The following is a 27,458-nucleotide window of genomic DNA, read 5'->3' as shown; positions in this document are numbered from 1 at the left end:
CATAATCATCCCTTCTGCCACCTCAGTGCCTATATTTAATACAGCCATCTATTGTCCTATGCCATTTCAAATAAAATATCTTCAAGTAAAGGAATAACTCCTGCTTAATGGGATGGAAAGCTAATTACGGTCTTCAGTTGATGTTAAAATTAATTGTAAGCTTCTAGAGAGAGGGAGTTATGTCTTTGATGTGCAGTTTGCAGCAATGGCAGATGTGGGTTTTCACAGATATAGTTTCTACTAAATGTTTATGTGTAAAGCAGGGCTCTCAGTGGGATCTACTCATACAATTGCCTTAGTCCCGCCTTACTGGTAGATGACGCACAGAACGGGGTTGAAAGCTCTTTTCAGACATGGAGGTGGCAGCTTTTATGATTTTAAATGGGAAGTAGTGTGCTTAGTGGAAAGAGCACAAATCTAGTATACAGAGAATTTGTGTTGTAATGCTGTTTCTGCCACTTGTCTGCTGTGTGACCTTGGGCAAGACACTAAACTTCTTTCAGTGTGCCTCAGTTACCTCATCTGTAAAATGGAAATTGAAACTCTGAGGCCCATGTGGAATCTAGATTATGTTTAAAATGATTATCTTACTTCTACCCCAGCAGTTAGTACAGTGCCTGGCACACAGTAAGCATTTCAAAAAGATGATCAAAAATCATCTTTACAATGCTTAGTGCACTAATACTGTTGCATAATATTACTGAGGTACTAATTCATCAGGCTGAGGTCTTTTAAACAAGTTGGGGAGTCCTGGAATTGCTCAATGGAACGGATTTATTTGAGATCATTTTTTTCATTTAAAGAAAGGGGGCAGTGTTCTCAGTGATAAGATCTTCTGCAATTGAAACTATGATGTGAGGATTTAGGAGTCAAAAGAAAAAGAAACTCATAATAGGGAGATGGCTGCCATTAAATAAGATAAAATGGAAAACCTACTAGAATGGAAGATCAATGCTGGGGAAAACAGCTTTCAGAATGCTGGAGACATTAATGTGCATGTTCATGGAGTTTGAAAAACATTATGTAGACGTAAGGGGAGCGTTAAGGAACTATCCCCATGAGAATGTTTAGATATTTCCTTTGCAGTTTTATGTTATTATGTGAAGGTAAATTTGCCCCTCACTTGCCAGGTAGACAATCAGTAGTGTACCGTCTACTAGATGATTTTTGCAAGCATGATGCGTGGTAGTAGAGTCAAGACTGTTTCTTCTTTTTTTCCTTTTTCAAATGGTATTTGTTAAGCGCTTACTATGTGTCAGGCAGTGTACTTGGACAATGGGGTAGATACAAGCTAATCCAGTTGGACACGGTCTATCTCCCACATGGGACTAGCAGGCTTAATCTCCATTTTATACGTGATGTAACTGAGGCACAGAGAAGTTGAGTGACTTGCTCAAGATCACACACATCCAGTGGCAGAGCCAGGATAAGAATACAGTTCCTTCCTGAGCCTAGAGACATCAGTTCTTTCTTCTTATAAGTGTCTTCAGTGAACAGGTGAAGCAATCCTGCTTAACTTGGAAATTCTGCTCCTTTATTTCTACTTCAAGCACCTTCCTTAAATGCTTATCTGGTTGAAGAAAACCATGCCATGCTAGGGGATTTTCTGCATTCTATCAAATGCAGATTTTCATCATGGTGCAGCTAACTTTCTGAGGCCCCAATCAAACTGACCACTATTTCTGTGACATGCTTCCTCTGCTGAAGCTCGCCTGCACTGAGACCTATTTTGTCAACGTCTTAATTATTGCCAGCACTAGTGCTCTGTCCCTATTACCTCATTTTGCCTTGATTGTTTCCTATTTCATCATTTTATCAGCCCTGATGAAACACTCCATAGAGGGTCGGCACAAATATCTCTCTACCTGTGGTTCGCATATCACTGTGGTACACATGTTTTTCTTGCCTTTCATCTTTACTTATATTTCCGTGGCCAATTCCATCAGTGAGGATAAAGCTTTTTCCCCCTTTTACACCATCATCGCCCTCATGTTCAATCGCTTCATCTACATGCTTTACCCCCCTCCCCTTCTATTTATCTCCCTATCTCCCTCCCACCATTCCCTTCCAAACTCCTTGAACAAGTCGTCTACATGCGCTGCCTCGAATTCCTCAATGCCAACTCTCTCCTCGACCCCCTCCAATCTGGCTTCCATCCCCTACATTCCACGGAAACTGCCCTCTCTAAGGTCACCAATGACCTACTCCTGCTTGCCAGATACAACGGCTCCTACTCTATCCTAATCCTCCTCGACCTCTGAGCTGCCTTTGACACTGTGGAACACTCCCTTCCACTCAACACGTTATCCAATCTTGGCTTCACAGACTCTGTCCTCTCCTGGTTCTCCTCTTATCACTCCAGCCATTCATTCTCACTCTCTTTTGTGGGCTCCTCCTCCCCCTCCTATTCCACCTATTGTAGGGGTTCCTCAAGGGTCAGTTCTTGGTCCCCTTCTGTTCTCTATCTACACTCACTCACTTGGTGAATTCATTCGCTCCCACGGCTTCAACTATTGTCTCTACACAGATGACACCCAAATCTACATTCGCTCCCACGGCTTCAACTATTGTCTCTACACAGATGACACCCAAATCTACATCTCTGCCCCTTCTCTCTCTCCCTCCCTTCAGGCTCGTGTCTCCTCCTGCCTTCAAGATATTTCCATCTGGATGTCTGCCCGCCATCTAAAACTCAACATGTCCAAGACTGAACTCCTTATCTTCCCTCCCAATCCCTGCCCTCTCCCTGACTTTCCTATCACTATTGACGGCACTACCATCCTTCCCATCTCACAAGCCCGCAACCTTGGTGTCATCCTCGACTCCGTTCTCTCGTTCATCCCTCACATCCAATCCGTCACCTAAACCTGCCAGTCTCACCTCTGCAACATCGCCAAGATCCGCCCTTTCCTCTCCATCCAAACCGCTACCCTGCTCGTTAAATCTCTGATCCTATCCCAACTGGATTACTGCATCAGCCTCCTCTCTGATCTCCAATCCTCCTGTCTCTCCCCAGTTCAATCTATACTTCACACTGCTGCCCGGATCATCTTTGTGCAGACACGCTCTGGGTATGTTACTCTCCTCCTCAAAAATCTCCAGTAGCTACCAATCAACCTACTCATCAGGCAAAAACTCCTCACTCTCGGCTTCAAGGCTCTCCATCACCTCGCCCCCTCCTACCTTATCTCCCTTCTTTCCTTCTACAACCCAGCCCCCACCCTCCGCTCCTCAATTTGCCTCGTTCTAGCCTGTTCCGCCGTCTACCCCCGGCCCACATCCTCCCCCTGGCCTGTAATGTCCTCCCTCCGCACATCCGCCAAGCTAGCTCTCTTTCTCCCTTTAAAGCCCTACTGAGAGCACACCTCCTCCAGGAGGCCTTCCCAGACTGAGCCCCCTCCTTCCTGTACTCCTCCTCCCCCTCCCCATCACCCCCGCCCTACCTCTTCCCCCCACAGCACCTGTATATATGTTTGTACATATTTATTACTCTACTTTACTTGTATGTATTTACTATTCCAATTATTTTATTTTTTTTAATATGTTTTGTTTTGTTGTCTGTCTTCCCCTTCTAGACTGTGAGCCCGCTGTTGGGTACGGACCATCTCCAAATGTTGCCAATTTGTACTTCCCTAGCGCTTAGTTCAGTGCTCTGCACACAGTAAGCGCTCAATGAATACGATTGAGAGAATGAATGAAAGAATGCTGGGTTACACCACGATGAAAAATGCCAGGAGAAAGGTATTGTGTAGGAAAGTTATCAGAAAGAAAATAAATGCATAAATTTGACTTCCATTTCTTATGTTTTCTGTACACTATAACGTGGCATTACGAATGTGTTACGTGGCATGTGTTTTATGCACACATTAGTCCATGTTAGCATACCCACATGTTGTATTTCCAGGCCCCCTTCTAGTACCAATCAATCAGTTGTATTTGTTAAGTGCGTACAGTGTGTAGAGCACTGTACTAATTGCTTGGGGTAGTACAATAGCACAGAGTTGGTAGACATGATCCTTAATATCATGCAGATCAAATGATCATCAGCATGTCTGGTCTCTCTGTGGCAGGGTTAACAACACATAGCTATCAACCATTCTATGGTGGGATTCCTCCAAGGCTACTCTTCTTCCAAAATCTTCAAGATCGTGAAACTCTTCATGTCCCTCGAGAACAATTTTCAATGGTAGTGATTTGCATGTGCAATGGCTCCTCAAACAGTCATAATATGGTAATAAAAAAATAAAACCAGGTGTTTCATGTGATTCATTTCAATGTGTTTGTGGCATCATGGTTCCTCTCAGTAAGACAGTAAATTGCCTTTGCAAATAACTTTCAAATATATTCAGAACTTAAAAATTCATTTGCTCTGCATATTTTGCATCTGCACTTCCTGCATTTAATATAATTCCTCCCTCAGACCTCTGACACTGGCTCCATAAATTTGAGACTAGTATACAGAGCTAAATACAGTGCCTGGGACAGACTAAGTGCTTAACAAGTACCATAATTAATTATTTTTGTTAATATGCTAAAGCTTGCAAATCCCAACATGAATTCATATGAAAACTAATCTTGAAAGAAATTATTTGAGGACAGTTGTTTGCTTTCTGTTTCTATTTTGCCTTTAATATTCACGAGACTGGGTGATTTTATTCCCCCGCACTGGATGAAAGGACATAGGCCTTACCTGGAAAATATCAAGACTGGAACCCATTAATCTAATTGTATAACCACATTGAAAGAAGGATGGGACTCAGAGTTAGGAGACCCAGGTTCAAATTCCAGCTTCAACATTAACCTGAGTGTCTTTCCGTGAGTCGCTTAACTGCTCTTGGCCTCACTTTCCCCATCTGAGAAGAGGAATCAGAAACCTATTTCCCAATCCCATAGACAGTGATCCCTGCCTAGAACAGGGACTATGTCCATCTGATTATCTTGTCTCTACCCCTGCACTTAGCAGTGCATTGGACACCTACTAAACAATGAATTATTGTTATTATTGTAATTGGAAGCAGATAATTTATTCTTTACTATTTCTCTACTATAAACATTTGTATTTATATATTTTCTGACCCCAGGAATCAATCATATTTATTGAGTGCTTTATCATGTGCAGAGAACTGTACTAAGAGTTTGGGAAAGTACAGTATAACAATATAATAGGTGAGTGTGCTACCTTTGAACCAATACATTTTCTCTTTCTCTCTCTCTTCTTCCTTCTCTTTCTCCTCTCTCTCCCCCTTTCCCTCCCCCTCTCTCTCTCTAGCTCTACACACTGTGTGATTAGTCCCAGGTTTAGATTATAACTAATGTTTAGGTTTAGGCTAAAATAATGGTCCTTTTTAACTTTAAACCCCAAACCCATTACAATGTAAGCCTATGGCAGTCCACAAATATCCAAAATATATTCAAGCATCACTCAGTAACCAGCCACATGTGTATAGTATTAGGCAATAATGGAGACTTGTATATAGAGATTAATCAATGAAAAAGCACTTTCCTGCCTTTATGGGATGTTCCATGATGGAATCATGCCACGGTCATCAACTACACAACATTATCAAGGGACTACGACCAGAACAGATACATTTGCAACAAGAAACTGACTCACCCTAACATTTGAAATCAAATGAATGGTTTACAGTAGCAGTAACAGCATTTGTTAAGTACTCATTGTATGTGGGCCACTGTATTAAAATCTGGGAGAAAATCCGCAGATGGGAATTAGACCCTGACCCTGTACCTCAGGGGTTTCACAATCCAAGCCCATCAGACCTCTCAAGTTAACGTGGCCACTGAGAATCTGATTTCAGTTTAGTGAATGAGTTGTTTGGCTCTCTCAGTGTGAACAAGCACCTCTGCGAAGAGTTTAGGGGACCACTAGATCAAGAGGACTTGAGGGGCGGCTGAGATGAGGCAAGAAGGAAGGAAATAATTAGTAGAAAGCAGCAACAATATAGGTAAATATGAAGGGAGCTAGAAGGGAGAAGAAAGAAGAGAAGCAGTGTTGCCTAGTAGAAAGAGCACATGCCTGGGTTCTAATCCTGACTCTTCCACTTGTCTGCTGTGTGACCTTAGGCAAGTCATTTCATTTCTCTGTGTCTCAGTTACCTCATATATAAAACAGAGTTTAAGACTGTGAGCCCCATGTGGGACATGGACAGTGTCCTACCTAATGATCTTGTATCTACCCCAGTTCTTTGTATAGTGTCTGGCACATAGTGAGCACTTAACTCAAACCATTAAGAAAAAGAGAGAGAGAGTGGAAGGATGAGTTGGAGCAGATGAGGAGAAGAACTCATCATGCTAGCCTTTCTGTTGGCTCTTCTGTATTTTTTTTAGTATGTAAGTAGTTGAGATTTGGTTACCTGAATTAGAAAGCAAGCAACTGAAACGAAAAGCAAGTAATCTTTCTTCATCAGATGATGAAACTGTTACCAAGTTCATTAGACTCATTCACTAAAGTTCATAGCTGGACAGTTTGAGGTCCCTTAAAGACTCATTCCCTTGAGTCTTCTGATGCCTGCAAGTATTTTATGGAGGGTTTTTTGGGCTGGTTCAGCAGAGAACCTGGTGCTACCTAACAGCTTTTCTGTTCTTCCTGAACTCAGGAAGATGAAAAAGAATGACTCAGCAGACTCACGCCATTTTGGCTTCTAAGAGTTTATTGCTGTCCTTTAGGAGTGACGGGCACCTCAGCTGGCCCTAGGGTAAAATATACCTGTCAGTCAGTCAGTCAGTCAGTTGTATTTATTGAGTGCTTACTAATAATAACAATAATAATTTTGGTATTTGTTAAGCACTTACTATGTGCCAAGCACTGTCCAGAGCACTGGACCAGGCACTTGGGAGAGTACAATACAACAATAAACTGACATCTTTTCTGCCCACAGCAGCTGCACTTGGAGGAAAAAAATAGTAACGTTTGAGTAGTGGGGGCAATTCAATAAAAGCCAGTAAAGGAATTTTACATGGACAGAATAGGACTCTCAAGACTTTGGCGCACAGGCAAAAGGTATTATATTCACCTCCAAACAAACCAGGGTGTGTTCAGATGTGGCAATGCTTTTGTGTGCCATATGGATTCTCATGAACTGACAGGATCCTGGGCAGACCTTTCTGACACAGCTGCTCAGACCCACTGTTCAGGTGTTGCTGTTCATGTGGATGATAAGGGAGAAGACGGTGTTTAAAGAATTGCCATACCCCGGTCATCCCCAAATACCTGTTCAGAGCTGACAGGTGCAGTATTTGGGAACCTCACTGCCAATTCAGGGACAGCTTCTTTAGTAACTTTCTTCATCTTGGTGATTTCTTATGCTGTCATACTGTATAACCTAAGAACCTATTCAGCTTCAGGTCATTATACAGCCCTTTCCACATGCAGCTTAGTACAGTCACATAGTAAGAGCTTAACAAATACCAATAGAGATGCGGCACGTTTCCAGACTCCCTCCCTGGAGTCTTCCCAGGAAGTCATTCCCTGGACCTCTAAGTGCCTTTAAGTATCCCGAGTCTGCTCAGCAAAGATCGCCCCAAGACGATTTCTGCTCTGAGCTTTAATGGAATCAAGGACAGGAACTATTGGCTTAGCCTCATTGGGTATTTTCTGTACTCAGACCCAACTGGATGAAGGAAAATGTCAGAGAGACTTTTTCCAATCTCGCTCCCAAAAACCAGAAGCTACCTGATACTCGGGAACTCCAGTTTCTAAGTTGTAAATACTTAATTTTTTAAGCAAGTGAAATATACAGAAGTGCCTTCTATGTAGCCCTGAAAACCTTTAATGGTTACCAAGAAAGGAACTGGTAAACTGACCAGAGAAACACCAAGAAGTCCTTCAGTAAGGCGGTAGGGGAGTATGTTTGCTATACTGATTCTTTTCGTCTTCTAGTTCTAGGTATTGTCTATCTATAAAAAAGGGTTTTGTTCATTCACTCAATCTCATTTATTAAGCACTTACTGTGTGCAAAGCACTGTACTAAGCGCTTGGGAAGATACAATACAACAATCATAAGTGACATTCCCTGCCCACATCGAGGTTTGTCTTTGAGTACTTCCCTGTAAAGCACTGGTGCATTTTCCTGGATAAGAGATATGTTCTCCAGGGATATAATTCTGTTCATTCTAGCATTTATCTGCTGGGAAATTGTCATAAGATCCTTCAAAGTCACATACATGCTCTGATTTTAACACAGTAGATGAATCTCTGTAAACTGTATCTTTTGATGGGAAAGTCATCAGGACCAAATTCACTTTTCGAGGTTTGAATCACCCCCTTTTTATGTTAGTATGGTGTCTTGTGTCCACCATCCTCAGATGTTATCAGAAAAAAAACCTAAAGTACTTGACACAATATCAATCACCTCTTTCTTTCTGTCATGTCCAAAATCAGTCAGCGACATATGAAGAGAATTGTAAAAAAAAAAAAAAATGATGCTTCAAGAATTGCTTAGATTTTCCCCTCAGATCAGTCTCCGAAGACATTCTGGTTCCATCAGGCAAGGTTTAAAGGAATCCCAAACAAGTCAACAACTCTGAAGTCTAACAGTCACAGAACATGATTATATGTCAATATGTAATTTTTCCCCAATTCAAATGTGAAATAGCTTCATATGAGCCAAAAATGTTTTGTTTCACCTGACTGTAACTAATGGAATGAGGTATGGCCCGTTAGACTTCTATATTCATCTGAAAGGCATTGGCCATTAATTTCTTCGGTATTTTTTCCTAAGGACAGGATTTTAATGGGGCTCAATTTGCAGAATGTTATCACTCGAAGGACGGAGATTTTGAATAGGGAGGATTTGAAAATTTTGATTTGAAAGCTCCAAGTTTTGTCAATATGTCATCTGTTGCAGTTTGGTTATTAGGTTTAGGTCATAAATCATGTAAAATAAAAACTATTGCAACTGTGCATACTACTTATGGCATTTCCATTTGTAATCATTACAGATTAAGTACTCCTCATTCACAGGATGGAAAATAACAGAAACAATGTCACATAAATTGTTCCCTTAGGTCTGTCCAGTGATAGAAACTTGCAGATATTCTGCTCTGGACTGCTTCTCTCCTGTTACATTGCAATCCTCTTAGGAAATTTTCTTATTCTCATCACCATCAGAGGCAGCCCCATGTATTTCAAGCAACCCATGTACTTCCTCCACTTCCACGTTTCCCTCATGGATGTCTGCTACACTTCCATGGTGACTCCCAAACTGGTATGAGATCTGCTGTCTGAAAAGAAAACCATCTCCTTCAGTGTCTGCATGATGCAGCTCTTTGGCATGCATTTCTTTGGCAGTATTGAAGCTTTCATCCTTGTGGGGATGGCCTACAATCACTATGTTGCTATCTACAAGCCCTTGTGCTATTTGATCGTCGTGAACCAGTAGAGATGCAACAGAATGGTGGCAATCTGCTGGGGAGTTGGATTTCTCCATTCCATGATACAGTTGCTCCTAGCAATCTCTTTGCCCTTCTATGGACCCAATAAGCTCAGTCACTATTTCTGCAATGTTTACCCTCTCCTGGAACTGGCCTTCACAGATACTCACTTAATTGGGTTTTTAATTTTTGCCAATTCTGGGATTGTTGTATTGATCTCATTTATAGACTTGGTCTTCTCTTATGTCACCATTTCATTCAGTCTGAGGACCACTCTTCAGAAGGACGTCATAAAGCCCTCTTCACCTGCACTTCCCACATCACTGTGGTGGCATTGTTGGTTTTTTTTTTGACCTGCATCTTCATTTACTTCCGGCCGGCCCAGACCTTCCCCGAGGATAAGGTGTTTGCTCTCTTTTACACCATCATTGCCCACATGTTCAACCCACTCATCTACATGTTTAGGAACAGAGAGATGAAAACAGCCATGAGAAAGATGTGGTGTTAGAAGCCACATTTGGAGGGAAAATTGGTCAGATGAAATAAATATTCACTTCTCCTTCACCTCTTATAGCCCTGCTCTACCTACCCAGCTCTTCTCCGTACAATAGACCTAGTTTCTTCATAGGTACAGTGGAAACCTGAATTCTAACTGTTTATCAGACTGTAAACTTCCCTTCACCCATCTTAATGTCAATACAGCCATCCATTATCCCATGTTATTTAGAATAAGATATTTTCAGGAAAAGGAACAATCCCTGCTCAGTGAGATGGAAAGTTAATTATGGTCTTCAGTTGATGTTAAAATTAACTGTGAGTTTCTAGGGAGAGGCAGTTATGTGTTTGATGTGTGCTGTGCCATGATGGCAGATGTGGGTTTTAGCAGATATAATTTCTATTAAATGTTTATGTACAAAGCAGGGTTCTCAGTGGGTTGGACTCATACAACTGCCTCACTTCCTCCTTACCGGTAGGTGAGGCACAAAGCGGGGTTTGAAAGCTCTTTTCAAACATGGGGGAATAGCATTTTGATTTTAAATGGGAAATAGTCTTGCTTAGTGGAAAGAGAAGGAGTCTAGGAGTCAGAGGACTTGAATTCTAATCCTGCTCTGCCATTTGCCTGCTGTGTGACCTTGGGCAAGTCACATCTTCTTTCTGGTGCCTTAACTACCTCACCTGTAAAATGGGAATTGAAATTCTGAGTCCCATGTGAGACCTAGACTGTGTCCAAGATGGTTATCTTGTGTATACCCCAACAGTTGGTACAGTGCTTGTTACACAATAGGCACTTAAATAACATTAAAAAATCATATTCACATCACTCGATCTATTGGTGTACAACTTTTGCTAAGGGAATAGTTTATCAGGTTGAGATCGTTTAAAGTAATTGGGGAAGCCTGGAATTGCTTAATGAAGGGATTTATTTGAGATTATGTCTTTCATTTAAAGAAAAAGGGCAGTGTTCTAGGTGGTACCTTCTTCTGCAATTGAAATTGTGATGTGAGGATTTAGGACTTGAAAGAGAAAGAAGCTAAGAATAGGGAGATGGCTGCTGATCAGTGGGAAAAAATGGTGAACCTTCTAGAATGGAAGAGAAGTAGCTTTCAGAACACTGGAGAGAATATTCATGGAGTTTGAACAATATGATGCAGAAGTCAGAGGAGCATTAAGGACCTATCCCCATGAGACTGTCCAGATATCTTTGTTACAGTTATATGTTATAATGTGAAGCTAATTTTCACTTGGCAAACGATCAGTAGGGTACTGCCTACAAGTTGATTTTTGGAAGCATGATGAGGGATGCTAGGGTCAGAGGTTTTTTTAATTAAAATGGGATTTGTTAAGTGTTTATCATGTGCTAGGCACTGTACATAAGTACTGAAGTAGTTACAAGCTAATCTGGTTGGACACATTCTGTGTCCCACATGGGGCTAATAGGCTTAATGCCCCTTTTACAGATGAGGTAGTTGAGGCACGGAGAAGTTGAGTGTCTTCACAAATGTCACAAAGCCGCAAGTGGCAGAGACAGGATTAAAACCTAGGTCCTTCTGAATCCCAGTTCATTCATTCATTCATTCATTCATTCATTCAATTGTACTTAGCCCTTACTATGGGCAGTGCACTGCATTAAATGTTTGGGAGAGTACAATGCAACAACTAACGGACACATTCCATGCCCACATTGAGTTTATAGTCAAGGGGATGGACACAGACATAAATATATAAATAACAGATATGTACCTAGGTGCTGAGGGGTTGTGAACAGAGTTGAACAAAAGGAGTAAGTCCGGGTGATGCAGAAGGGAGTATGAGAAGAGGAAAAGGGGGCTTAGTCAGAGAAGGTCTCTTGGAGGAGATATGCCTTCAATAAGGCTTTGAAGAAGGGGAGAGTTATTGTCTGTTGGATTTGAGGAAGGAGGGCATTACAGGCCAGAGGCAGGACTTGGGTGAGGGGCTGGACAGCAAGATAGATGAGGTCGAGGTACAGTGAAAAGGTCAGCATTAGAGGAGGGAAGTGTGCAGTCTGGGTTGTAATAGGAGAGTAGCGAGGTGAGGTAGGAAGGAGCAGGGTCCTGTATTCTAATCCCAGCTGCCACATGTCTTCTGTTTAACCTTGGAAGGTCACTTAACTTATCTGTGCCTCAGTTACCTCATCTGTAAAAAGAGGATTACAACTTTGAGCACCATGTGGGACAGGGACTATGTCCAACCCAATTACCTTGTATCTACCCCAGTGCTTACTTAGCACAGTGCTTACCAAATACCACAATTATTATTATTATTATTGTTATGGACTGAAGGGACTGATCCAAAGTCATACGGAAGGTGCTGTCGGGCTGTAATTTGTGCCTCTCGAGTCTGAACCCAGAGGTGATGGGGGTCATTGTGGTTCCCAGAGTGGGGAAAACGGGGCAGTGTTCTTGGGCCCGCGGAGTGCCTGCAGCCTCCTCCCCACCACAATCTGTCCTGGCTCTAGTAGCAGAGGGGGCCGGAGGAGTAGAGCAGTGTATGGGAGACTCTCAAGTTATGGAAATTAAGATGCGGTAGGCACATTAGGTACAGGAATTGTGTAAAGAATGCGAATCATGGAGGTATATAAATTACATGAAGTTCCTGAGTTGCTTATTAGAGCAACTTACATAAAGCTCTGCATTACCTATGCATTCCTGCTGATTGTTTAAATATCATTTTAACTGAAATTCTAACTCATTTCCCTGCTATTTTTTAAATCCATATACGTGAATTGAGCAAAAGCTAAAAATTAAATAAATTATGTAGACTGTGTAAATAACGTGTGCTACCTAGGGACGCACATGTAATATGAACTGCTGAAAATAGACAGCAAAAGTGATTTTTGCTAGCTTTTCTTTAAACAAGACACTTTAGCTATATGATTGGTGCATTCTTTCATGTTTTCACAACTGCATCATTTTGTAGCCAACTGGTAGAATGAAACAGTTGTCTGTGAAAGAATGTATAAATGCTTACCCCTTATGTGGACCATTAAGGTTATACATTTGCTTTCTGTAACTGGCTCATGAAACAATAGATCTATAGTAATTATTGAGTGCTGATTGTATTCAGAGCACAATCCTAAGCCCTTGAGAGGGTACAGTAGAGGTAAAAGACTTGATCCCTGCCTTTGAAGATACTACAGTCTATTTGAGGTGACTGGCATAGAATAATTTCTAATTATTCCAATTGTATGAAAAATAAAATGAAAAGATGGACAAATGAATCATTAAATTCTTAAATGATAGTACACATTAATCTCTGTCTGCCTAAGGGGTATGGATGGCTGTCAGTGCAAATGAACTGAATAAGTATTTGAGAGGGTATAATCTGATTTAATCTGTTTTACTCAAGCTTGGTTTCAACTTGATGAAGAAAAGTTCCTGCATTTATTCCACCTCCACCTTTGATAAGGAAGACTTCAGGGACTTTGGGAGCTGGCAGAGTCCCTGGACCTGTTTTGTGTTATTAGCTGGGTCTTCTAGGCAAAGCTTTTCCCAAAGATAATTCTACACCAAGCGGTTTCTGGGTCAAGGGGGAAAACTTTGCAGTTGTGTTTCCTTCCTTTTTTGTTCCCCTCTGAGCTCAGACATAGGTAGGTGAGGTTGCATGGCTCAGATAGCCCAAGGAAATAAATTTGACTCTCGGGAAACCGGAGAAGATTCAAGATTCAGAAACTCCAGTTTCTCAGAAACTGTCTCCATCCATTGTAAAGGTTGGACTTCCACTAAGATCTGAGTTTTGTCCTGATGCAGCTCTGAAAAAACTTTTGGTTCATATGCCTGGAATTAAGATCCAAGCACACAGAAATGCATCATTGCGTGAAGATTAACAAGCAGGTAAGTTTATTTGTTCTCTTTTATAACATGAGAGTTTTCTCATCTTTTGGTTCCTGGACTTTTCTTGTGCAGGTTCCTCATCATTTTAGTATAAAATGGAAGCCAGATTGGTATGGCCTAGGTTCAGATTGGATGACTCTCTTTGGAAAGTTGAGCATGGATTGTAAATTTTGGTCTTCATTTAAATCACAAGCTTATTTCTGAACTATCATGAGACAGATAAAACTCATTTTTTAATCAGCCGTTTCTCTTTAGGAAGATCTCAAAGATGGTTTAAAAATGTCTCAATAAACACTTTCATGTGATTGCTTGCTTCTAGTCAGGTGGTCCTTAAAGGAATCCCGTGAATCATGGGGTTTATTAGAGACAGGAAATCAGATTGTTGGAATTTTGAAACCTTATCATGTGACAGATATGATCTCTAGAGGAATATGTTTGTTGTTGGTCACCATGACTCAGTGGGACGATCATGGGACTGCTGGTGGGAGACCTGGATTTTAGTCCCAGATCTGTCCCTGGACTGCTGGACTGCTGGGTGACCTTGAGCCACTCAATCTCTTAATAACGGTATTGATAATAGTCAGGCAGTGAATGTGTCTACCAATTCAGTGATATTGCACTCTCCTAAGAACTTAGTACAGTGCTCTGCAAACATTAGGCATTCAATAAATATGATTACTTGATATATAATGACATTTGTTAGTCACTTTGTGCTATATACAAGAATGCAATGCAAAATAATTATTATCACTATTATTTTTATAGTGGTATTTGTTAAGGCCACACAATATGCAAAGCACTGCACTAAGCGCTGTGGTAATACAAGAAAATCATTCCAGGAACAGTCCCTGTACCATCTAGGGCTCTCAGGTTAAGTAGAAGGGAGGAAGGATTTAATACCCATTTTAGAGTTGAGGAAATTGAGACACAGAGATGTTGAATAATTTAGACAAGGTCACACAACAGGGAGGTGGAAGAGCTGAAATTAGAATCCGAATCTTGTGACTCCCAGGACCTCATTCTTTCCAGGCTACATCTGTTGTAATACAGTTTTCTCAGCTGTAAAATGTGGATAGGATTCCCACTCTCCCTATTTCTTCGATTGTGAGCTGTATATGGGAGAAGAACTGTTTACTTATCTGATTAACCTGCATTATGGTACTTAGCACAATGTCTGGCACATGGTAAGTGCTTAATAAAAAAATTACCATTTCACTAGAAATGAAAGAGCTGCATATTAGGCAAAGATATAAAATTTCTCTTTGTGTTCTCATATATATCAACACACAATTGTAAGTCATATTCAGTTATAAGTAGAATGAACTGGTCACTGAAATTTTCTAAATGTTATTTACGATGTTTTATTTTGCAATCATTTCAGGTAAATATTCTTCATTCCCGGAATGGAAAATAGGAACAATGTGACAGAATTTGTTCTTTTAGGTCTGTCCAGTGACAAAAATTTGCAGATATTTTGCTTTGGGCTGTTCCTCTCCTGTTACATTACAATCCTCTTAGGGAATTTCCTCATCCTCATCACCGTCAGATGTAGTTCCCTCAACAAGAAGCCCATGTTCTTCTTCCTCTGTCACCTGTCCCTCATGGGCCTCTGCTACACTTCCACAGTGACTCCCAAACTGGTCAGAGATTTGCTGTCTAAGAAGAAAACCATCTCTTTCGGCCACTGCATGATGCAACTCTTCACTGTGCACTTATTTGGTGGGGTTGAGATCTTCATTCTTGTGGGGATGGCCTATGATCGCTATGTTGCCATCTGCAAACCCTTACACTATATGGTCATCATGAACAGGCAGCCGTGTGCTACAGTGGTTGCAGTGTGCTGCAGAGGAGCATTTCTCCATTCCATGGTCCAGTGGCTCCTTGTCATTTTTTTGCCCTTCTGTGGCTCTAATAAGATTGATCACTATTTCTGCGATGTTTACCCTCTCCTGGAATTGGCTTGCTCAGATACTGCCGTGACTGGATTTTTAGTCCTTGCCAATACAGGGACAATTGTATTAGTTACTTTTGCAGTCTTGGTCTTCTCTTACATCACCATTTTAGCCAGTCTAAGGACCCGCTCTTTGGAAGGACGTTGCAAAGCCCTCTCCACCTGCGCTTCCCACATCACCGTGGTGGCATTGTTTTTCTTGCCCTCCCTCTTCATTTACCTCTGGCTAGTCCAGATCTTCCCCGAGGATAAGGTGTTTGCTCTGTTTTGCACCACCATTGCCCCCATGTTCAACCCCCTCATCTACACTCTGAGGAACAGAGAGATGAAAACAGCCATGAGAAAGGTGTGGTTTTGGAAGCCGTGTTTGGAGGGAAAATCAGGCAGGTGAAATGGATGTCCACATCTCCGTTCTTCCCCTCCTGCATTTGGCTTATTCTACCCACCCAACTCTTCTCTGTACAATCAACCCAGGTTTTCTCCTACGCTCAGGATAAATGAGAATTCTTACAGTTTATTGGACTGTAAACATGCCTTCCTCCACTTTAATATTTATTGGCCGATATTTAATACAGCCTGTAAGATGTGAAATGTCTTCCCTCCTCACATCTGCCAAACTAGCTATCTTCCCCTCTTCAAATCCCTATTGTGAACTCACCTCCTCCATGAGGCCTTCCCAGACTGAGCCTCCCTTTTCCTCGGCTCCTCCTCCTCTCCCCATCACCCCTACTCCCTCCCTCTGCTCTACCCCCTTGCCTGCCCCACAGCACTTGTATATATTTGTACGTATTCATTACTCTATTTTATTAATGATATGTATATATCTATAAGTCTATTTGTCTATTTTGATGCAATTGTTGCCTGTCTACTTGTTTTGTTTTTTTGTCTGTCTCCCCCTTCTGGACTGTGAGACTGTCGTTTGGTAGGGATTGTCTCCATCTGTTGCTGAATTGTACTTTTCAAGCGTTTAGTACAGTGCACTGCACACGGTAAGCACTCAATAAATACGATTGAATTAATAAATGAATCTCTTCCTCCACCTCAATGCCAGTATTTAATACAGCATTCCATTATCCTATGCCATTTAAAATAAAATATTTTCAAGAAAAGGAATAACTACTGCTGAATGGAATGGAAAGCTAATTACGGTCTTCAGTTAATGTTAAAAGTAATTGTGATTTGAGCTCTGCTGTGCATCGATGGCAGATGTGGGTTTCAGCAGATATAGTTTCTATTAAATGCTTATGTGCAAAGCTGGGTTCTCAGGGGTTTCTACTCATACAATTGTCTCAGTCCCTCCTGGCTGGTTGATGAGGCACAGAACAGGGGTTGAAAACTCTTTTCAGATACGGAGGGAGCAGCATTTATGATTTTAAACGGGAAGTAGTGTGCTTAGTGGAAAGAGCACAGTTCTAGTAGTCAGAGGATTTGGGCTCTAATCCTGTTTATGGCACTTGCCTGCTGTGTGACCTTGGGCAAGTCACTTAACTTCTTTCTGTGTGCCTCAATTATCTCATCTGTAAAATGGAAATTGAGACTCTGAGCCTCATGTGAAATCTAGACTGTGTCCAAAATGATTACCTTATATCTAGCCTAGAACTTAGTTCAGTGTCTGGCACACATTAAGCACTTAAAAAATGATTAAAAGATCATCTTTACATCGCTTAATGTATATTATTGGTGCATAATATTGCTAAGGGACTCATTCATCAGGCTCTGGTCTTTTAAACAAGTTGGGGAGTCCTGCAATTACTCAATGGAAGGGATTTATTTGAGATCACATTTTTCATTTAGGAAAGGGGGCAGTGTTTTCAGTGGTATGTTCTTCTGCGATTGAAGCTTTGATGTGAGGATTTAGGACTCGAAAGAAAAATAAACTAAGAATAGTGAGATGGCTGCCATTAAATAAGATAAATTGTAAAACTTACTAGAATGGAAGATAAATACTGGGAATAGTATCTTTCAGAATTGTGGAGACAATAATGTGCTCATCCATGGAGCTTGAAAAATATGATGTAGAAGTAAGAGGAGCATTAAGGAGCTATCCCCATGAGAATGTTCAGATATCTTTGTTGCAGTTTTATGTTATAATATGAAGCTAACATGCCCTTCACTTGGCAGGCAGACAATCAGTAGTGTACTGTCTACAAGATGATTTTTGCAAGCACTTAAGCACTGGGATAGATACAAGCTAATCAAGTTGGACACAGTCCATTTACCACATGGAACTAACAGGCTTAATCCCCATTTTATACATGATGTAACTGAGGCACAGAGAAGTTCAGTGACTTGCTCAAAGTCATACATATCCAGTGGCAGAGCCAGGATAAGAATCCAATTCCTTCTGATTCTCAGGCCCACGTTATGTCCACTAGGACATGCTGCAAGAGTTAAGACTTTGACTCAAACCATGGCTGTGTTCGGAATTTGGCCTAGATGTCAAGTTGGATTTCGATCCCAAGAGAGAATTGGAATACAATGTCAACCTCGGCTTCCATTAAGGAGCACGGTGTTGCTTATATCCATACAGTAAGCACATTACAAATACTATAATAATAATAATAATAATAAAATATCACTTGTTTGCCGTGTAACCTTGAGCATGTCCCTTAACGTCTCTGTGTTTCAGTTTCCTAGTCTGTAAAATGGGGATTCAATACCTGTTTCTTTTCCTACTCAGACTGTGAATCCTATGAGGGATAGGGATTGTGTCTGAGGTGATTATTTTATATCTACCCAGGTGCTCAATACAATTTGTGGCACATAGTGAGCACTTAACGAACATCACATTTCTAACTACTATTTCTCTTAGACCTCCAGTAACTACAGAGAACCTTCACAAAAAGGACAGGAATGTAGGAGGGTATGAGAGAAGTCTTTGGTTTCCTTTGAGACCTGGAGTGCTGGAGCATGGCTTCGTTGATAGAACATGTGCCTGGAAGTAAGAAGGACCTGGGTTTTAATCCCAGCACTGCTACTTATCTGCCGTGTGACCCTGAGCAAATCACTTCACTGCTCTGTGCCTCAGTGGCCTCATCTATCGAAAGGGGTTAAGAGTGTGAGTACTATGTAGAACAGGGACTGTGTCCAACCAGATTAATTTGTTTCTACCCCAGCTCTTAAAAAAGTGATTGGCACATAGTCAGCGTTTAACAAGCATCATAGTGATTATTAGTATTCCCTTGGAAAAACAGTGCTGAGTGATAGTACCACAATACTTGAGCTCAGGAGGGGATAATCAATCAATCAATCAATCAATCGTATTTATTGAGCGCTTACTGTGTGCAGAGCACTGTACTAAGCGCTTGGGAAGTACAAGTTGGCAACATATATAGACAGTCCCTACCCAACAGTGGGCTCACAGTCTAAAAGGGGGAGGCAGAGAACAAAACCAAACATACTAACAAAATAGAATAGAATAGAATAGAATAGAATGTTAATCAGTCAATCAGTTGTATTTATTGAGCACTTATCAGGTGTGGAGAATTCATTCATTTTATTAAATTGTGTTTATTGAGCACTTACTGTGTGCGGTACACTATACTGAGCACATGTAAAGTACATTACAGCAATAAAGAGAGACTGCATGATTCAGCTCTTTATCATGCACTTATTTGGTGGAGTTGAGGTCTTCATCCTTGTGGGGATGGCCTATGATCGCTATGTTGCCATCTGCAAACTCTTGCTCTATGTGGTTGTCATGAAAAAGCAGCAGTGTGCCACAGTGGTTGCAGTGTGCTGGAGAGGAAAATTTCTCCATTCAATTGTTCAGTGGCTCCTTGTCATTTAATGCCCTTCTGTGGCCCCGATAAGATTGATCACTATTTCTGCAATGTTTACCCTCTCTTGGAACTGGTCTGCTTAGACAATGACGTGCCTGGATTTTTAGTCCTCGCCGATTCAGAGACAATTGTATTCATCTCATTTGTGGTCTTGGTCTTCTCTTACATCACCATTTTAGCCAGTCTGAGGACCCACTCTTCAGAAGGAGGTTGCAAAGACTTCCCCACCTGCGCTTCCCTCATCACTGTGGTGGCATTGTTTTTCTTGTCCATCATCTTTATTTACCTCTGTCCGGCACAGTCTTTCCCCGAGGATAGGATGCTCTGTTTTCCACCATTATCACCCTCGTATTCAACCCACTCAACTACACGATAAGGAACAGAGAGATGAAAACGGCCGTGAGAAATATGTAGTGTTGGAAGCCGCGTTTGGAAGGAAAATCAGCCAGGTGAAACAGATGTCTACATCTCCTTCCCCTCCTGTGTTTGGCTTAATCTATCTATCCAGCTCTTTTCTGTGCAGTTGACACGAGTGTTCCCCTAGGCTCAGGGGAAATGTGAATTTTAACTGTTTATCAGACTGTAAACATCCTTTCCTCCACCTCAATGTCTATATTTAATACAGCCATCCATTACCTTATGCCATTTCGAATAAAGTATTTTCAGAAAAAGGAATAACTCCTGCTCAATGTGAAGGAAAACTAATTATGGTCTTCGGTTAATGATGAAATTAATTGCAAGCTTCAGGGAGTGAGAATTACATCTTTGATATGTGTTGTGCAGTGGTGGAAGTTGTGGGTTTTAGCAGTTACAATCTCTATTATTTGTTTATGTGCAAAGCAGGGTTTTCAGTGGGTACTACTCATCACATTGCCTCGGTCCCTTCTTCAGTTAATGTTGAAATTAATTGTAAGCTTCAGGGACTGAGAATTACATCTTTGATATGGGCTGTGCAGTGATAGCAGTGTGGGTTTTAGCAGTTACAGTCTCTTATATGTTCATGTGCAAAGCAGGGTTTTCAGTGGATTCTACTCATATCATTGCCTCAGTCCCTTCTTGCTGGTAGGTGAGGCACAGAGTGGGGGGTTGAAAACTCTTCAGACGTAGGGAAGGCAGCATTTAGGATTTTAAATGGGAAGCAGTGTTGCCCAGTGTAAAGAGCACGAGCCTAGTAGTCAGAGGATTTAGGTTCTAATCCTGTTTCTGCTGCTTGGCTACTGTGTGACCTTGGGTAAGTCATTTATCGTCTCTGTACCTCAGGTATATCACCTGTAACACGATAATTGAGACAGTGAGCCCCATGTGGGACATAGACTGTGCCCAACCTGATTATCTTGTATATATCTTGTATGTACTCCAGCACATAGCACTGTGCCTGGCAAAGAATAGAAACATTTCATTTGTTCATTCATTCAATCGTATTTATTGAGTGCTTACTGTGTGCACAGCACTATACTAAGCGCTTGGGAAGTACAAGTTGGTAACATATAGAGACGGTCCCTACCCAACAGTGGGCTCACAGTCTAGAAGGGGGAGACAGAGAACAAAACAAAACATATTAACAAAATAAAATAAATAGAATAAACATGTACAAATAAAATAAATAGAGTAATAAATATGTATAAACATATATACATATATAGAGTTGCTGTGGTGAGGGGAAGGAGGTAAGGCAGGGGGACGGAAAGGGGGAGAAGGGGGAGAGGAAGGAGGGGCTCAGTCTGGGAAGGCCTCCTGGAGGAGGTGAGCTCTCAGTAGGGCCTTGAAGGAAGGAAGAGAGCTATCTTGGCGGATGTGGGGAGGGAAGGCATTTCAGGCCAGCGGGATGACGTGGGCCAGGGGTCGATGGCGGGACAGGCGAGAACGAGGCACAGTGAGGAGGTTAGTGGCAGAGGAGCGGAGGGTGCGGGCTGGGCTGTAGAAGGAAAGAAGGGAGGTGAGATAGGAGGGGGCGAGGTGATAGAGAGCCTTGAAGCCGAGAGTGAGGAGTTTTTGCCTGATGTATGGGTTGATTGGTAGCCACTGGAGATTTTTGAGGAGGGGAGTAACATGCCCAGAGCGTTTCTGGACAAAGACAATCCGGGCAGCGGCGTGAATTATGGATTGAACTGGGGAGAGACAGGAGGATGGGAGATTGGAGAGGAGGCTGATATAGTAATCTAGATGGGATAGGATGAGAGCTTGAACGACCAGGGTAGTTGTTTGGATGGAGAGGAAAGGGCAGATCTTGGCAATGTTGCGGAGCTGAGACCAGCAGGTTTTGGTGATGGCTTGGATGTGAGGGGTGAACGAGAGAGTAGAGTCGAGGATGACACCAAGGATGCAGGTTTGTGAGATGGGAAGGATGGTAATGCCTTCAACAGAGATAGGAAAGTCAGGGAGAGGGTAGGATTTGGGAGGGAAGACAAGGAATTCAGTCTTGAACATGTTGAGTTTCAGGTGGTGGGCAGACATCCAGATGGAGATGTCCTGAAGGTAGGAGGAGATGAGAGCCTGGAGGGATGGAGAGAGAGAGCAGGGGCAGAGATGTAGATTTGGGTGTCATCAGCGTAGAAACATAAATAACCTTAAAAAAGTCATTTTCACTTTGCTCAGTCCATGGTGCATAACTTTTGCTACGGGAATAATTCACCAGGCTGAGGTAGTTTAAAGGTGTTGGGGAGGCCTGGAATTGCTCCGAGGAAGGGATTTATTTGAGATCATATTTTTTCATTTAAGGAAAAGAGACAGTGTTCTAGGTGTACCTTCCTCTGCACTTGCAACTGTGATGTAAGGATTCAGGACTTGAAAGAGAAAGAAACTCAAAATGGGGAGATGGCTGCTGATAATAGGGAAAAATGGAAAACCTACTAGAACGGATTATAAATACTGGGAAATGTAACTGTCAAAAGTCTAGAGACAATAATGTGCATATCCGTGGAGTTTAGATATAGAGGTCAGAGGGGCAATAAGGAACCACCCCTATGAGAATGTTCAGATATCTTTGTTACAGTTTTATTTAATACTGTGAAGCTTATTTGCCCTTCATTGGAAGGTAAAATATCAGTTTATTGTCAGAAGCATGATGGAGGATGTTAACATCAGTAGGGTTTTTTTAATGCCATTTATCATTAATTAATTCATTAATTCATTCAATCGTATTTATTGAGCACTTACTGTGTGCAGAGCACTGTACTAAGCGCTTGGGAAGTACAAGTTGGCAACATATAGAGACGGTCCCCACCCAACAACGGGTTCACAGTCTAGAAGGGGGAGACAGAAAACAAAACAAAACATATTAACAAAATAAAATAAATAGAATAGTAAATATGTACAAGTAAAATAAAGAGTAATAAATATGTACAAACATGTATACAGGTGCTGTGGGGAGGGGAAGGAGGTAAGGGGGGGCGGGTGGGGAAGGGGAGGAGGGGGAGAGGAAGGAGGGGCTCAGTCTGGGAAGGCCCCCTGGAGGAAGTGAGCTCTCAGTAGGGTTTCGAATGGAGAAAGAGATCTAGCTTGGCGGATGTTCAGAGGGAGGGCATTCCAGTACAGGGGGAGGACGTGGGCCAGGGGTCGATGGCGGCACAGGTGAGAACGAGGCACAGTGAGGACATTCGCGGCAGAGGAGCAGAGGGTGCGGGCTGGGCTGTAGAAGGAAAGAAAAGAGGTTAGGTAGGAGGGGGCGAGGTGATGGAGAGCCTTGAAGCCGATGGTGAGGAGTTTTTGCCTGATGCATAGGTTGATTGGTAGCCACTGGAGATTTTTGAGGAGTGGAGTAACATGCCCAGAGCGTCTCTGCACAGAGATGATCCAGTCAACAGCGTGAAGTATAGATTGAAATGGGGAGAGATAGGAGTATTTGAGATCAGAGAGGTGGCTGATGCAGTAATCCAGTCGGGATAGGATGAGAGATTGAACCAGCAGGGTAACGGTTTGGATGGAGAGGAAAGGGCTGATCTTCGCGATGTTGTGGTGGTGAGACCGGCAGGTTTTGGTGACAGATTGGATTTTAGGGGTGAACGAGAGAGCAGAGTCGAGGATGACACCATGGTTGCGGGCTTGTGAGATGGGAAGGATGGTAATGCCGTCAACGGTGATGGGAAAGTCAGGGAGAGGGCAGGGTTTGGGAGGGAAGATAAGGAGTTCAGTCTTGGACATATTGAGTTTTAGATGGCAGGCAGACATCCAGATGAAGATGTCTTGAAGGCAGGAGAAAACACGAGCCTGAAGGGAGTGAGACCTGTGTGCCAGGGACTGTATTTTAGTGTTGGGTTAGATACAATCTAATCAGGTTGTACAAGTTCATATGCCACATGGGGCTCACAGGCGTAATTCCCATTTTACAGATGAGGTACATAAAGCACAGAGAAGCTGAATGACTTGCCCAACATCACATTGCTGGCTCCCAGGCCCGTGTTCTATCCATTAGGTCATTCTGCAAAAGTTAGGATTATGATTTGAATGTGTCTGTTCACTGTTATATTGTACTCTCCGAAGCACGTATATCAGCATTCTGCACACACGAAGTGCTTAATAAATATGATTGACTGAACTGAACGATTGGATTTAGGCTAGATTTCAGGTTGGGTTTAAATGTCAGGAGAGAATTGGAATGCAGTGGCAAACTGGCTTCCCCTAAGATGTGTGGGATGTACACTGATGAGATGGGGATGAGCACGGCGGAGCAAGGCAGAGCCGGCCCCGAGATAGCTGAGGAGACCTGGGTAGGGCCAGGCTGGATCTGGAGGACCCAAGGGGATCCAGCTGGGCTGATCCCAGCTGAGGAGAGTGACTCTGCCATGCAGGCTCTAAGCGGGACCCAAGGGACACAGAGACACCCTTGGAGGTGTCTCTGCTTACTATCATTCAACCTATCAATTTTTCTTGGGAAGCAGCAGCATGGTATAGTGGCTAGAGCATGAGCTTGGGATTCAGAAGGTCCTGGGTTCTAATCCCAGCTCCAGCAGTTGTCTGCTGTGTGACCGTGGGTAAGTCACTTCACTTCTCTGGGCCTGTTACCTCATATGGAAAATGGGGATCTGGGAGCCCCATGAGGGACAGGCACTGTGTCCAAACCCCTTTGCTTATATCCACTCGAGTGCTTAGTCCAGTGCCTGGCACATAGTAAGTGCTTAGCAAAGGCCATTATTATTATTATTACTTATTGAGTGCTTACTGTGTGCAAGGCAATGTATTAAGCACTTTGAGGTGTACAGCACAACCAAAATCTCCAGTGGCTACCAAACAACCTATGCATCATGAAGAAACTCCTCACCCTCGGCTTCAAGGCTCTCCATCACCTCGCCCCCTCTTACCTCACCTCCCTTCTTTCCTTCTACAGCCCAGCCCACACCCTCCACTCCTCTGCCGCTAATCTCCTCACCATGCCTCTTTCTCACCTGTCCTGCCATCGACCCCTGATCCCCGTCATTCCCCTGGCCTGGAATGCCCTCTTTCCCCACATCCACCAAGCTAGCTCTCTTCCTCCCTTCAAAGCCCAACTGAGAGCTCACCTCCTCCAGGAGTCCTTCCCAGACTGAGCCCCCTCCTTCCTCTCCCCCTTCTCCCCCTTTCCATCACCCCTGCCTTACCTCCTTCCCTTCCCCTCAGCACCTGTATATATGTATATATGTTTGTACGTATTTATTACTCTATTCATTTATTTTACTTGTACATATTTATTCTATTTATTTTATTTTGTTAATATGTTTTGTTTTGTTCTCTGTCTCCCCCTTATAGACTGTGAGCCCACTGTTGGGTAGGGACCGTCTCTATATGTTGCCAACCTGTACGTCCTAAGCACTTAGTACAGTGCTTTGCACACAGTAAGCGCTCAATAAATATGACTGAATGAATGAATGACTGAAATATGTAGACATGATCCCTGCCCACAGAGCATACAATCTAGATGGATATAAAGGAGATAAAGAACAAACAAAACAAAAACAAAAACAAGAAAACATTATTTAGAGGAACAGGTAAAGTATAAGGGCACTAACATAAATCCTGATCTTCTACTAGAACCTGGCCTTCAAACCTTGCCCCGCTTACACCAGTGAACTTGGGTTTATACCCGTTAGCACTATAATGGCCCAACACCACAGGATTTATGTTAGTTATTACTTTACCAGTTCCTCTCTGTGGTGTTTTCCTATTTTTGTTTTATTAGTTCCTTCAGTGCTTTCATAACTGCCTAATTCTGTAGCAAACTGGTGAAATGAAATAGTTCGAAGTTAAGAATGAATGAACCATTATTCCTTAGGCTGACGGTTAGGGTTATACATTTGCTTTCTGTAACTGGCTCATGAAACAATCAATCTATAGTATTTACTGAGTGCTGACTGTGTGCAGAACAGAATTCTAAACCATTGAGGGAGTACAATACAGGTAAAAGATTTGATCCCTGCACTCAAAGATCTTGCAATCTATTGGGGGTGTCTGGAAAGGAATAATTTCCAATTGGATGAAAAAGAATATGGAAAGATGGATAAATGAATCATTAGGTAGTTAAATAATAACATACATTAATCTTTATGTGCCTAATTGGTAAGGATGGCCACAGAGGAACCGAGTGGGTAGTTAAGAGGGTAAATCTCGGGGGGAAGAAAATGATCAGCAGAGTTCAATTATAGTAGAAAATATGGGCAAAGTTAAAGAATCGATAGCAGTGCCCATGCCGCTTGCTTTCAGTATGATGAAGAAAAGTTTCTAGGTTTGTTCCACCACGACCTCTGATAATGATAATAATAATTACGATAGTTGTTAAGCGCTTACTATTTATCACGCACTGTACTAAGGGATGGGGTGGATATACACAAATTGAGTAAGACACAGTCCTGGTCCCACATTCGGCTCATAGTGTCAAAGGAATATCTTCAGGGACTTTAAGATCCGGAAGGGTCCTGGGGCCTTTAGCAGTTAGGTGCATCTTCTAGGCAGAACATTTTCCAAAGATAGCTCTGCACCAAACATTTGCTGGGTCGAGGGGGAAAACTTTGTACTTGTCTCTTTTTTCTCCTCTGATCTTAGGCATAGGTGGGTGAATATCTCAGATAGCCCCAAAGAAATATATTTGACTCCTGGGAAACCAGAGATGATGCGACATTCAGAAACTCCAGTTTCTCAGAAACTATCCCCGTTCATTGTGAATGGATTGTGGATCGACATTTGAGTTCTATCCTGATTCAGCTCTGAAAAGCCTTTCGTTTCACATGACTGGAAATAATGATCCAAGCACACAAAAATGCATCGTTGTGGGAAGAATAAAAATGGAGTAAGTTTATTTTTCTTTTGTATAACATGAGCATTCTCTCTTGATCTCTCAGTTCTCATTCTTTAGTTCCTGGACTTTTCCTGAGCAGGTACCTGATCATTTTAGTATATAAAGAAAGCCATATTGCAAAGACCTAGGTTAAAATTGGTTGATTCTCCTTGAAAAGTTGAGCATGGCTTGTAAATTTTAGTCTTCGTTTAAATCACAAACTTAATTCTGAAATATCATGAGACAGATGAGACTCATTTTGTAACCTGCCATATCTCTTTTGGCAGATCTCAAAGTCTGTTAAAAAATATCTGAATAAACACATTCACGTGATTTCTTGGTCCTAATCAGGTGGTCCTTAAAGTAATCCCATGAATGATGGGCTTTGCTAGAGATAGAAAATCAGATTGTTGGAATTCTGAAAACTCCTTATGTAACAGATATTATCTTTAGAGGCATATATTTATTGTTGGCCACCATGGGCCAGTGAGAAAATTGTAGGACTGTGAGTGGGAGACCTGGATTTTAGTCCCAGCTCTGCCCCAGACTGCTGGACTGCTGGACTGCTGGGTGACCTTCGGTAAACCACTCAATTTCTTAATAACAATATTGATTATAAGGCAGCAAATGTGTCTACCAATTCAGTGATATTGTAATCTTCCAAGCACTTAGCACAGTGCTCTGCATAAAATAAGCCCTCAATAAATACTATTGAATAATGAATAAATTCGATTGATTCC

At 42.1% G+C, this 27,458-nt stretch overlaps 1 protein-coding gene across 1 annotated transcript; it reads left to right on the top strand.

Annotated features, from left to right (window-relative positions):
• Window positions 1-15,145: 15,145 nt before the first annotated feature.
• LOC119922640 (olfactory receptor 4P4-like) lies at window positions 15,146-27,065 on the top strand. The gene is made up of 7 exons (XM_038742353.1): window positions 15,146-16,080; window positions 18,506-18,548; window positions 19,507-19,733; window positions 24,058-24,181; window positions 25,479-25,568; window positions 26,783-26,818; window positions 27,006-27,065. The coding sequence occupies exons 1-7, from the start codon at window positions 15,146-15,148 to the stop codon at window positions 27,063-27,065; spliced, it is 1,515 nt and encodes a 504-aa protein (XP_038598281.1).
• Window positions 27,066-27,458: the final 393 nt, after the last annotated feature.

Source organism: Tachyglossus aculeatus, unplaced genomic scaffold, assembly GCF_015852505.1.
Source record: "Tachyglossus aculeatus isolate mTacAcu1 unplaced genomic scaffold, mTacAcu1.pri scaffold_116_arrow_ctg1, whole genome shotgun sequence".
Taxonomy (NCBI): Eukaryota; Metazoa; Chordata; class Mammalia; order Monotremata; family Tachyglossidae; genus Tachyglossus; species Tachyglossus aculeatus.
Note: the sequence above shows the minus strand (reverse complement) of the source record. Positions and strands in the feature narration are given on the sequence as shown.